Raw genomic sequence first — 14,124 nt, 5'->3', positions numbered from 1 at the left:
CCCCTGACCTAGAATAACTGTGCCCGCAAACAGGAAACAGGTCAGTGATTGGTATATACGAGTGGGCTCTGCATGTATATCTGTACTCAGCTTCCTACACATATTTCCCAATGACACCAAGTTGATTTGCTTTAACCATGGCACGAGAGAGGGCTTAATATCACTTATTCCTTGAGAGACCCTTTGCAAGCCAAAGAATAAAAGTGAAAACTTATTGATCAGGGCTGAGGGCACTGGCTTGTCTGGTCCAACCTAAATAGGAAGACAAAGAAAGAGAGAGAGAGAGAAAAAAAAGGCAAAATTGTAGAACAGAGCTATCCTGTAACCCTAAACTACTATCCTAAGCAATAACTGTACTTTGAATTTCCCAGGAGACAGGCTTGAAGGTCAACCAACAAGCATCTTTTGCAGTGCAACTGAATGGTGCCAGAGGAGTGATAGATGCCAAAGTCCATACCCCCTCAGGAGCTGTGGAAGAATGCTACGTTTCTGAGTTGGACAGTGGTAAGTAGAGTTCTCTGATATTCTTCTGGCAGGCTGAGGCCCGGTGGGACTAGAATAGAGCTTCCGAGTTACCCAGTTCCAAGAAGGAGATTATAGATCAGTCCTGGACGTCAGGCAACCCTCTCCTGATGCATTATGGGACCTGCATCATTGATCTCGGTGAGTAGAATTAAGGATTGAACATACTTGTACATTCCAAAAGCAGGAAGTTCAAAACTAGAACTGGTCACAAACAATGTTCCCTCTAAGGATTGATTGAGGTGTGTGCAAAAAAAAATATGCATGAGCGACAAGTTACATACTCCACAAATTTATGAGCAGGCGCTGATGACAAGTGCCCATGAGATTGTGGGAGGGTTAAATACTCAAAACTTAGAAGAATAATAATTTACTTAAAGTTTTTGCTTTGCCAGCTTTCTGGTATCTTTACATACAGTGGCGTACCTAGCATATGTAACACCCGGGGCCCATCATTTTTTGGCACCCCCCCATCTGTACGAAAAACATGACTTTTATTAACAAGCCACACGTCATACATGAGTACCTAGGAAAAGGCAGCATCTTACATATTGCAGTGAGCAGTACATCAATACACCCATTGCAAAACTAAACAAGCCAGACCAGTACAGATCAATCCTACACCGTCAATCCTAACAGAAAGCCATGTCTTTCGAACACACAGAACACAGAAAACACCTTTGCCTAGTATGGAATATGTCATCATAAACTAATCCCTCCCCCTTTTACAAAACTGTAGTGTGGATTTTAGCCACGGTGGTAACAGCTCTGAAGCTCATAGAATTCTGAGCATCAGAGCTGTTACCACCACGGCTGGCGCTATAAAACGCTCCACAGTTTTGTAAAAGGGGGGATAAAATAGAAATGCACAGCTTCAACGCTCTAGCTCGGGGGTGCCCAAACTTTTGGGGCTTCCGGACCTGGCCGGCTGTGCACCCCCCCTAAGGCTGTACCCGGGGCGGACCTCCCCCCCCTTGGTACGCCACTGAGTGCATCGGAGATCTTACTATGCCGTCCTCAGTTTCCCACGGCAGTATTTTAGTGAGCGACATGAGAAAAATTATGAGCGACGCCAATGAAAATAGTGAGCGATCGCTCATGCGCTCAGCTTAGAGGGAACATTGGTCACAAAGTCTTCCTTGTGGAACTGGGTAACCAGGACTTGGCAGTTAAACCTGAAAACAACAAGCCCGATGTGCTACGCGGAAGGTTTGATACTCAAATCTCAGGCCCTCTTTTACTGAAGTGCGCTCACCGATTAGCGCGCGCTAAACGCTAACACGTGCATGTTAGTCTACGGATGCGTTAGCGTTTAGCGCGCGCTAATTCTATTAGTGCGCCTTAGTAAAAGAGGGGGTCAGTTATTGACTTTGTAACTTTGGACAAGTTATATAATTTCCTGATATGTTTTGGGGGGAGAGCTATATTCAGTAAGCAGTGGTCAACATTTTTTAAACTGATATTCAGCCTTTAACGGGTTAAGTTAAACCAGACAAAGATAGCACCGGATAAAGAGCGGTTTCCTATTGGCCAGTTAACTTACCCCTACCCCCACTTTACAAAACAACAATAGCGGTTTTTAGTGCAGGCTGGCGCACTGAATGTGCTGTGCTGCTCCCACCACTATGAGCATCAGGAGCAGCATAGACCATTCAGCGCACCGGCTTGCGCTAAAAAAACGCTATTGTGGTTTTGTGCAAGGTGAGGGGGGGGTTAACTGGTTAAGGGCTCAATATTGGCACTTACCTGATTACCGTAAGTGCCAACTCCTCACCTGGCTTTGGTTATAGCAGTTAGAGGGGATTTTTCATGACGCTATTCAGTAAATGCTGCCGAATATTTCCTTGGAGTCCAGTCAGCGTGAGATTAAACCCTTTGGTTTTTAAGCCCAGCTCTGCCATTGAAACTTGGTTTTATCTTGGAACCTATCACTTCATTCCCCTGTTCCTTAGAATCCAAGATTCAGCTGGCAAGAAGCAGACAAAATTAATCTGAAGTTATAACCTTTTCTGGATATTCAGCTGTGTTTGAGTAGAAATGGGGTTAAACATGCAAATAAAGCTGGATGGACAAACTTTGCACATTTCTATTTCTTTGCCGTTTGTGTGGGCTTTTGTGGCATAAATTTAGCTCGACAGCGTTCAGTCTGATTAAATTTGTTACCCTCCCCCTACCTCCTCCGTCAAGTCTCTAAACTGGCCTGCTGTGGTTTAGGCAACTTTTGCCCTCACAGCAGTCTTAAACAGACAAAATGACCAAAATAAAATGCAAGGCGTCTGAAAGTAATTTCTTTTGAGCAAACTTAGGCCATATTTGCAGGATGGAATTTTTGCAATCGATGGTATTAGCCTGTCTTTTTTTTTTTTTTTTTTTATAAATCTTTATTGATTTTCTAAAGTTAACAAAAATTCAATACAGTAGCTATACAAATAATACTAATCATATATGCATTTATAATCAATCAAAATCCATACAAAAAAGCCCCCCACCCAACCAATACTTCACAAGGGAATGAAACCATGACAGAAATACCCCCCTCCCACCCTCCCTCCCCCTGGATGTGTGTGCAATATACCAACAGGAACCAAAGAACAACCAATTACAACGAATCCATAAAAGATATCAAAGGGCCCCAGATTAACTTAAATTTCTTAGTATGACCCAGTATATCTGCATTCATTTTTTCAAATCTATTAATGAAACATAAACTTGCCCACCAAAAATTAAGTTAAGGCGATCCCAGTTCTTCCAGTTGCGCAGAACCATTTGTATGGCTACCCCAGTCATGATAAGGAAAAGCCACCCTTTATCTCTGTCCAATGAGGGCTTCGGATATAATAATGTCCCACATATGACTGCCTCATATGTCAAAGGAATCGATGCCTCAAGTATAGCATTAATCTGTCCCCATATCGACTTCCAGAACTTGAGTATTAAAGGACAATAGAACAGCAGATGACCCAGTCTTGATTATTGCAATCTTGTTCTCTTGGGATTGCCTACAACTACGTTAAGTGCTTTGCAGGTTGTACGAACATTTTTTTCATTTGAAGAGGACCAAACATGTGACGGAATATTATGGCTAAAATTGGAAGACCATATCTGTTACAAACTGCTGGTGATGATTTATTTGTGTGTCCATGGTTTGGCACCAGCATGTCTGATGGGTGCTATTCAATCCTATGACCCATTACCAAAATTACGTTCTGTCCACCGTGCAGAATTGTTGATTCCTCCTGTCAAGAGTTTGAGATTGAATATAGCACGTGCAAGTATGTTCTCTTGTATGGGCCCTCAGGAATGGAACCAAGTACCAATGTATGTTCAACAGCAAGGGGATCCTTGGTGTTTTTGAGAAGTTTTTGAAGAGATATTTGTTTTGCAGTATGAAATATGGGAATTGGTGATTTGTAAGGTCTGATCAGTGGTTGCTTTTGTTTGGATGTCAAATATTTATTTAGTGCATGTATATGTTAAGAACATAAGAATTGCTGCTGCTGGGTCAGACCAGTGGTCCATTGTGCTCAGCAGTCTGCTCACGCGGCGGCACTCTGGTCAAAGACCAGTGCCCTAACTGAGACTAGCCCTACCTGAGTACGTTCCGGTTCAGTAGGAACTTGTCTAACTTTGTCTTGAATCCCTGGAGGGTGTTTTCCCCTATGACAGACTCTGGAAGAGCGTTCCAGTTTTCTACCACTCTCTGGGTGAAGAAGAACTTCCTTACGTTCGTACGGAATCTATCCCCTTTCAATTGTGTATGTTCTATTTTGTAAACCACTCTGTAAAAAGCAGGTTACGAATAAATAAAAAACATAAAAGACATTTCTTAAGACACCCTTCCAGGAAGAAATGCTACTGACAGACATGGAATATCCCACCTCGTTATCCTCCATATTTCTTTTCTTTTCCTTGCAGATAAACATGCCATCCGGTTTATTCCACGTGAAAATGGGGTGCACTCCATTGATGTGAAGTTTAACGGCAGTCATATTCCTGGTAGTCCCTTCAAGATCCGGGTGGGAGAGCAGAGCCAAGCAGGAGACCCGGGCCTTGTCTCTGCATATGGGCCTGGCCTAGAGGGAGGCATCACAGGTAGGAACGCTGCATGTCCCAAATTGCTAAGGCTTTCCATTCTTCGTACTTCATACCGCTTTCTAATGAGATGGTATTCATGAGGTAGAAGCAGGGGTGTCAAAGTCCCTCCTCGAGGGCCGCAATCCAGTCGGGTTTTCAAGATTTCCCCAATGAATATGCATGAGATCTATTTGCATGCACTGCTTTTATTGTATGCTAATAGATCTCATGCATATTCATTGGGGAAATCCTGAAAACCCGACTGGATTGCGGCCCTCGAGGAGGGACTTTGATGCCCCTGGGGTAGAGAGACTATTTTCCCAATGAAGTCGATAAATTAGAAAATCTGTCCTTTACAAAACAAGATGGGATAGGTACATTCTTTCTCCTGCCCCAGAAGTTAATACAATGTCATCTTCTAGGCCATAACATGGCTTCAAACCTAGAGAAACTCATAACCTACTGTATTTGGGTTCCCAGGAGACAGACTGGCACTCTAAAATAATGCTGAGCAGTGGCATAGTGAGGGTGAGATGCACCCAGGGCGGTGATGCCCCTCCCCCGCACTTGTCTCCATCCCTCCCGCTCCTTCCCCGATCCCACCTGCTGCACGTGCCCCCCCTTCCCCTTACCTCTAGTTGAAGGTGTTGCTGGCAGTGGTCAACAATGTTCTCCTTGTGACCCCTGTCGGCTCTTCCTCTAGCGGCACCCAGAAGTGGCATCAGCGGGAGAGCCTGCGGGGTCGCAAAGAGTACCTTGTTGACTGCCGCAAACGACGACTTCAAGTACGGGGGAAGGGAAGAGGGGCGCACACATGGAGGGGAGGAATGGGAAGAAGCGGTGAGGGGGAGGGTCACCGGTGCCCCCACTAACATGGCGCCTGGGTTGGACAGCCCCCATCGTCCCAGGAATCCTGCTTATTCTCACTGCTTTCTCCTAGGGACCTTCTCGGAGTTTGTGGTGAACACCGTCAATGCTGGTTCAGGTGCACTATCTGTCACTATCGATGGCCCCTCCAAGGTCAAGATGGACTGTCAGGAGTGCCCAGAGGGCTACAAGGTCATCTACACACCCATGGCACCAGGAAACTACTTGATTTCCATCAAATATGGTGGTCCACAACACATCGTGGGCAGCCCTTTCAAAGCCAAGGTCACAGGTATGCTGGAGCAAATTTACAGTGTATATCGCCCACTCCAAGGGTGGGAGTCCAGATCCCCCTAACAAAGTTATGCTTCTGTGTGTGTGGAGAAGGGAGACAGTGCACTGTTGCTTATCACTGTGGGAATCCTCTGGGTTTGATCTACCCAGCAGCCAGCAGGAGCCCTCTGGCATATGGCATGCAGCAAACTGCAGAAGCCTGGCCTGTAACTGGTAGCTGGGTAACAGCAGCCAGTCACAATTGGGCATCGGAGTCACTGATAGCTGTAGTACACTGGCCTGATGGTGTGGTGCACCTCTTTGACAACTGGAAATCTGGCCCTGCAGATATCTGCTGTAATTCGGCATTCCCTCACATAGCCTGGGTCGCAGGTATGTTGCTGGTTTTATTTAGAACAAAGTTTGAGTCTTCTGTTTTGACAGTAATTATGTCATCTACTCAATGAAGTCAAATAGCAAGATGTGATCCCTCCCAACTTATCCTATATTATACACGTTTTCATCTCAGCTAAAAGGCCAAGTAGGGAACATTCTCAGCGCATGACTCAGATCTTTCATGTGGATCTTAGCCAGAAGGCTGAGGGTCACAGGGATGTGCTGGGGTCAGGGACTTTCTGTTTGCAGACTCAAAAGTTTGGTTTCCTCTGTTGTGTTTAGCACAGTTTAGCATAGAAAATGACAGCGGATAAAGATTGTGTGGCCTATCCAGTCTGTCCATCCTTACCAACTACCAATCTATGCTTTATTTTCCTCTATTAGAGATCCTTTGTGCTCGCCCCATGCTTTCTTAAATTCAGATAGTTTCAAGTTTCAATTTATTTGATATACTGCAAATCCAACCATAGTTAGTCTAAGCGGTTTACAGTAATAATATTATTAAAAGAAATTTTTTTTTTTAAAAGACATAATAAGCAAAAACATAAGTTCAACTAGCATACAAGCAAAAATGGGTTCAAGGGGGATAAAGAAAAGGGAGGTTGCAATAAAAACAAAAAGGCTGGGGAAGGGAAGGAGAGGAACAAAAGTTAAGAGAAATCACCGTGAAATTCTGCCCAAAAAATTAAGGATATAAGCTAAGAAGTCAAAGAAGAAAGGGTGATCCATAGCATGAGTAAGGTAAGGAAAAAGGCCAAGAGCAGAAAGCCAAAGAAAAATAGTATGATTTCAATAGTGCCTTAAAAATCGCAGAAGATTTTTCGATACAATCCTTATCGCAACCACCTCCACAAACCTACCACAAAGAAGTAATTTCCTTAACTTATTCCTGAGGCTGTTTCCATTCATCTTCACCCTATGCCCCCTCATTCCAGAGCTTCCAGACTGATATAATGGTGTTGATTTAAAGCAGAGCCACTAGGGAGAACTTAGCCCACAACTGACCAGGGTGAAGGCTAGAGAGCTCTGCACAGAGCTGTGGTGTTCTTATTAAGAGGATGTCTTAATTTAATCTCTCTTGGAACACAACATGACTTTGCAACTCAAGCAGGAGACTTGTGGGAGAGAAGGGCTCTGGATTATCCTAGTCACATTTTTCGGTTTTTTTGGTTCTTTGTTGCCAGGACCTCGCCTCTCTGGTGGTCACAGCCTGCACGAGACCTCCTCTGTCCTAGTTGAAACTGTCACCAAGTCTGCCAGCATGGGCAGTTATAGCCCCATGCCAAAGTTCTCAAGTGATGCCTCCAAGGTTGTTGCCCGAGGAACAGGTTTATCCAAGGCTTTCATAGGCCAGAAGAACACCTTCACTGTGGACTGCAGCAAAGCAGGTAAATGAGGAAAAAGGTTATGATCCTGACTTGAAGAAATGTTGAGCTGCTACACTTGTCAGATCCCCCTCTTCTGGAACATTGCACATTTGTATGATGACCTTTTGTAGGATTGCCAGATTTTACATTTGTAAAATCTTGACCCCCCCTAGATTTGCCCAGCCCCACCCCGTTATGCCCCAGTCCTGCCCTTGCTGTTTGCTCTGGTCAGGCAAGAAGGCATCCGCACCCGCGGCACATGACATTGCGTGGCATCCGTGCGTGCACGGATGCCTTATTGACCGACACAATTTCGGGGGAAGCTTTTCAAAACCCTTACAAAGTGCCGGTTTTTGAAAAGCCTTCCGGACCCCTGGACATGTCCTCAAAAGGAGGACATGTCCATAGAAATCCGGACGTCTGGTAACTCTACCTTAGAAAGAAAATGTTTGCAAGCAACCTGGAGTTACACCTACTGACATATCTAAGAACAACACTAGAAGTAGTTTTGGTGGGGGAGGGGGTGTATCTGATTTTAGTCAAACAAGGGCACTGCTCTATTTTGTCTCTATAGTCTCTGCATAGCAACAGATTTTGTGCTTTATGTTTGCATTTTTGCAATGTTTTTATAGTGCGAGACACCAATGTATTTTTCTTGGAGGGCAGGATGCGACAGAAGAATGAGTGAAGGCGTGAGTTAGGGAAAACACACACACACCCTGGATTCCCCTTACTCCAATCTCTCTCTCAAACTCTGGATCTGTTTTTCACCCAGTCTTTCTTGCTTAGATTTATTTAATAGGGATTACAGGGGCAAGGGTAGGTATTTCCTCCCTTCAGTATGTCAAGATACTAACTTTGAAGCAGTAATTAAAAGATGCAAACTTAAAAAAAATGTCATCAGCATCTTCTTTCATATCAAGCAGCAGCATGGGGCAAAGATTTAGATCAACTGCTCCTTTTTACTGAAATTTATGGGAAATTTAGAAAACATCTAAAAACACATTTATTTTTTAAGTACTTAGGTAGTTAATTTGTAAAATTGTTTACTATGCAATTATTAGATTTTTAGGGGTTTTAGCTATTGTTTTTTAACTCTCTAATCTTCTTTTGCTTTTATTGTATTTTAAATATATTTTAAATTACGTAAACTGCATAGAACTTCACGGCTATGCGGTATATAAATAAACTGAATATTATTATTCAAGTTTCAAGTTTAATTAATTTTAGTATACCGACCATCGACATGCACCTGGCCGGTTTACAATGCTAAAAAATTATTAATTATGCTTTTGTGGAAGAGAGGTGAGTGGACCTCCTAGACTTACACGTCTGCTGACCTTAACTTCCTAAAGAGATCTTTTACTGCCAGAGTTACCGCTATTTGCTTTCTTTAATTGGTGCCCTGTTTGGAGTCTTGGTATAAGTCTTTTGGCCATGTGTTTAATTGAGATGGGGCCAGACGAGAACTGAAAAATAGGCCTTACAGTGAACCAAGTTTCCAAGTTTATTTAATCTTTGATATACTGTTTATCATAAGCAAACCTAAACTGTTTACAATTATCAAGTATTAATAAAAATAAAAAGTTAAAAAATAGAGGGGGGTGACAAAACATGTAAACTTACTAGTACCAAAAGGAATTAGTGGGTAATGGTGAGAGATTAAATACAATGCGAAAATAAAATCGTAAAAGGGAGAGAAGAGAGGGAGGGGCTTAGCACACTAGGATAGGGTAGGGGTCGCTTCAAATGACACGTTTCAATTTGGTAATGCCGACTTCATAGAATCTGTCGAACTCTTATTGAAATGGAGAAAGTCAGAATGAGTAGGCGTCTTTAAAGAGAAATGTTTTTACTTTAGATTTGAACTTTTCAAGAGATGTTTCTAGTCTAAGATCCGACGGAAGGGTGTTCCATAGAGTGGGGGCTGTGACTGAGACCTTACACTGATTTTGTTTCTTTCCAGGCACCAACATGCTGATGGTGGGAGTGCATGGCCCCAAAACGCCGTGTGAAGAAGTATACGTAAAGCATGTGGGGAATCGAGTGTACAACGTCACCTACACAGTCAAGGAAAAAGGAGACTATATCCTGATAGTGAAGTGGGGAGACGACAGCGTGCCTGGCAGCCCTTACCAAGTTGCCGTCCCTTAAAAGACCCATCCTCCCCTTTGTAGGAACAGACCACAGCGTGCAGCGCACACCCACGCTTCTAAATAAAAACTTCTCCCTTCTGTCAATCCGGATGCGCCTCTTTCCCCCAAATGCAAATGCACTGAAAAATGCAAGTGGAAACACAACAGGATCGACACTTGACAGTGGAAGAAATAACTTTTCTCACTGAAAATACATTTCTGCCTAGCAAAGACTGCCTTTGAGTGTGCAATAGTGACAGCACAGTGAGAGAGCAGAGGGGAGGGAAAGCATGCTTATTACCCAGAATGCTCTGGTCCTTTGCCTATGGATTTTGTGTAGTAGTATTTTTGTGTTTTAAAGACACCGTTAGCAATGTTTTTTCCTCTTCTTTTGTGGGTCAAGGGCAATGGGTGGGAAACATTATAGGATTGTAAAAGAGGTCAGAGGTCATATCCAAGCTGAGCTCTATTTCCTTTTTAAAAAAAAAAAAAAATGTAGGTTCTTTTAAATTATAGACCTGTTTTTATATGCACTGCCCCTCTATATGCAGCATGCATATTTGTGCACTGGCTCTTCTGTAGGGGGTAATCACTCTATTCTTGTATAGACTAGTATAACCCTGCTGGGCACGGTGTTTTTGCAGTAGGGAAGTGAGGCTCTACTGGAACAAAAATGATTTATAAGATGCTGTGATTTTAAGGGAAGAAGAGAGAATTAAGACCTTCCTATGCACTGAATAAAGAAGATCATCTGATGAGGCTTTGATTTTTCTTGGGTCTTTCAATTAGCAGCTAAAATGATATTTCCAACTATTGTGGGATAGCGATATTTCCCTTTTCTGAATCTCTTCCTGTTGTTAAACACTTGCATAATGTGCTAAGCTTTAAGAAGAGAGAAGGGCTGATTTTTTTTTTTTTTTTATGTTTTCTTTTTTTGTTGCCACCTTGCTACTGATGTCATATCATCTGGTACCTGTGTTCCACCCAGCCACAGTGTTCATGTCCTGTGAAAAGCAACCGGTGAAAGGCCCAAGTAATCGCCACTCGCCCTGAACACTTTTGCACTCGCCCTGAACGCTTTTGCACTCAGATATAATCCTTTTGCAGCTCACATTGGTAATGTTTTTACACCTTTGGCTTGAGATGCTATATTCAGCATGATTTTATCAAGAGATGCTACAAATCCGTGCCACTTTCCATTGCCTACACCAGAGGATGGGGCAGTCATGCAAAATATGGGATCCAAACAATCTCAGCCCAACATCCTGCTCCATGACGCCACGGGAAGGTGCACTTTTGGGGTTATTAGAAATCAGGGCAGAAAGCTTGAAGAATGGAACCTCACACTCTGAAATAAAACTACATAAACATCTAAGAATAATAGTTAGTCAGGGAAGGAACATGGTTAGAGTGGCAACGAGAGAGATTTTGGCTTTTGATGCCTTGCAGCCATGACAATCTACCTCTAATGAGAAGCCTTGTAAGGTCTGCTGGTTATAGCACTGTGTACCTTGGAATGTGAGTTCTAATCTTTCCTCTGCCTCGGACATGTCTGTTTCAAATTAAGAAAGTGAATGTATCTCCCTGTACCTTATTTAACTCCTCTCTCCTTTATAAATATTTGTGCACGTATGTCCCTGGAAAGCTGCAGACAACCACGCATCTGAGATGGCTCCATGTACGCTTTTAACATATTGTTTGTAAAGTATCTTGTGGCTGCGTTAAGATCAAAAACACTTTCTACACATATAATGAACCGTATTGTCATTCCCAATGGTAGAACATCAAGTACCAGATTCCACTTGAAGTTAAAGAGCTAGGACTGACCCAACCTTCTCTATGAGTGCAATATATCCTGATGGCTGCCCTTAAGAGTATATTTTAATTAGACAGGAAATCACAGGCAGTCAACTGGAACATGAAAACAAGAGAACTCTTCCCCCCCCTTAAAAAAATAAAAATGGTAATATGTGCAGCTGATTTTCACAAGGTGCACTCTTTTCCAGCTTCTGAAATTACATTTCTAAATAATTTATGCTACTGTGAACTGATTTCCCAGCTCCCTGGGACTGACCTCTGGACCTGCATTAGCCTATAACTGAGCAAAATCTTTGGTTGTCACAGCACTGTCTTAGACAAGGATAGCAAGGTCAGGTGTAGCATCATGTGACCATTGCTATTACTTACCAAAAATTGTATTTAAAGAATAAACTAATTTAAAAAAGCAAAACTACTAAAGTGTTAGCAAAAATAGGACTAAAACAAATTTTACAGTGAGATTTTTGTATGTATTAATGGTGATAATGCAGTACCCCAGTGGTTTGTTACATACCTATTGAATGGTAAAAAAAACATAAACTGCAAACTAAAATAAAAAAGTTTCATTGCTAATGCTGAACTCTTACTTTTATTTCTCTATATTTTTATATATGAGTGTTGTTGAGGGTGAGTCAGAATTCACTGCACCAGTAAGGAATTATCTGTACCATGGTCTAATCATGTTTGCTTAGAAGATCTAAATAAAAGAAAGGCAAAACCAAAAGGAGGCACACAAACCTGCCTCTGAGAATGTAAACATCTGACAGATCTAGGGTTACCATATAGCTCCAGAAAAAAAAAAAAAAAAAAAAAAAGAGGATGGATTAAGACATCCTGGTTTTACTTCTACTGAGAGCAATGGAAGTAAAACCCGGATGTCTTAATCCGTCCTCCTTTTTTCTGGAGCCAAATGGTAACCCTAGACCAGGGGTGGGCAACTCTGGTTCTCGAGGGCCATAATCCAGTTGGGTTTTCAGGATTTCCCCAATGAATATGCATTGAAAGCAGTGCATGCAAATAGATCTCATACATATTCATTGTGGAAATCCTGAAAACCCAACTGGATTCCGGCCCTCAATATAGGGGTCCCAAATTTTCAAAAAGGGATGAGTTCGTCCACAAAATCTACGAACCTCCCAAACCTCAAATAACAGTAAAGGAAACATTTTGACATGCATTTTAAGGGGTTCCCCCCTAAAGATAAAAGGCAAATATCAGACAGGAGTCACGTGTATGTGCATGTGTGTGCATTTCTATGTATACTGACAGGGCAGAACTATGCTGATGAAAGAAAAGTAAATTGGAAGTAACACAGCATTTCTGTTTACAAGTTCTAAACTTGAGGTACTTCAGCCAGTTATGTTTCTAGTGCTTATGGGGCAATACTGGAATACTGTGTTCAGCACTGGTCGCCATACATGAAGAAGGATACAGTACTATTCAAAAGGTTCCAGAGAAAAGCAACTAAAATGGTTAATGGGCTGGAGGAGTTGCCGTACAGTGAGAGATTAGAGAAACTGGGCCTCTTCTCCCTTGAAAATTCCAGATAATGAAGGAAATAGACTTAGTAGATAAAGACAGGTTGTTCACCCTCTCCAAGGTAGGGAGAACGAGAGGGCACTCTCTAAAGTTGAAAGGGGATAGATTCCGTACAAACGTAAGGAAGTTCTTCTTCACCCAGAGAGTGGTAGAAAACTGGAACGCTCTTCCGGAGGCTGTTATAGGGGAAAACGCCCTCCAGGGATTCAAGACAAAGTTAGACAAGTTCTTGCTGAACCAGAACGTACGCAGGTAAAGCTAGTCTCAGTTAGGGCGCTGGTCTTTGACCAGAGGGCCGCCGCGTGAGCGGACTGCTGGGCACGATGGACCACTGGTCTGACCGAGCAGCGGCAATTCTTATGTTCTTAAATGATAAGGGGATGATTTGAAGGATTTTCTTTTCACGATGTCAGGAATAAAGGAACTGATTATTGGTGCCATTTACATCTAAGAGGGAACCGCACCAAATGATAAATCAAATATAAGAAATTAATTTATTTAAATGACAAGAATAACCCAGCAAAACAAATAAAAAAGAAATCCAAAGGAAAACATAAGAAGTCCTCAGCCTTGCAGTGCCACCAAAATTTAAAAACTGAAACTGCCCCTGGTTCTTGCAGCAAAATGATGCCAGCCTTCGGTCAGCCACTGCAGAAACACCTGCAAAAGGATGTGGGAGAAAATCAACCAGAGGAAAATTAAAAACCTCTCTCCCCTCTGATTAGTTGGGCTGAGAACTTTACAGCACCCCCTCATACACTGTTTGTTTTACACTTTTTACATACAAAATAAGGCAGTACATTTAACATACAGATTACTTAAATAAACACACTATAAAACAAATTGCACATTTACATACAGAAAGTCAAATTACATGCAACATACATGTCGCTTCAACGATGAACATCAATATAGCCCAGAAAACTGGCCGAACCCTGACATACATCAAAATATAAAATTGCATATAGCATACATTGCCTCACCGACGAACATCATTACACTTCCCCCTCCCGATTCGCGGCTTTAGGACTCACGATTTTGATTATTCACGATTTCCTAAAACCGGAATCCCCATCACCTCCCCAAACCTTACCTGATGGTCTAGCAGTCTTTCGGGGCAGGAGCAATCTTCC

General features: G+C 42.5%; 1 protein-coding gene across 5 annotated transcripts in view; it reads left to right on the top strand.

The window, feature by feature from the left end:
• FLNC (filamin C) overlaps positions 1–12,025 on the top strand; it is a 234,353-nt gene extending 222,328 nt beyond the window's left edge. For all 5 annotated transcript variants that reach the window (XM_033958234.1, XM_033958233.1, XM_033958232.1 and 2 more), the window contains 5 exons: positions 372–504; positions 4,438–4,614; positions 5,537–5,755; positions 7,317–7,520; positions 9,466–12,025. In XM_033958234.1, coding sequence (XP_033814125.1) covers positions 372–504; positions 4,438–4,614; positions 5,537–5,755; positions 7,317–7,520; positions 9,466–9,653 — 921 coding nt within the window. In that variant the 3' untranslated portion in view covers positions 9,654–12,025. The remainder of the gene's footprint in view (positions 1–371; positions 505–4,437; positions 4,615–5,536; positions 5,756–7,316; positions 7,521–9,465) is intronic.
• The last annotated feature ends 2,099 nt before the right edge of the window (positions 12,026–14,124 follow it).

Source organism: Geotrypetes seraphini, chromosome 9 (assembly GCF_902459505.1).
Source record: "Geotrypetes seraphini chromosome 9, aGeoSer1.1, whole genome shotgun sequence".
Lineage (NCBI taxonomy): Eukaryota > Metazoa > Chordata > Amphibia > Gymnophiona > Dermophiidae > Geotrypetes > Geotrypetes seraphini.
Note: the sequence above shows the minus strand (reverse complement) of the source record. Positions and strands in the feature narration are given on the sequence as shown.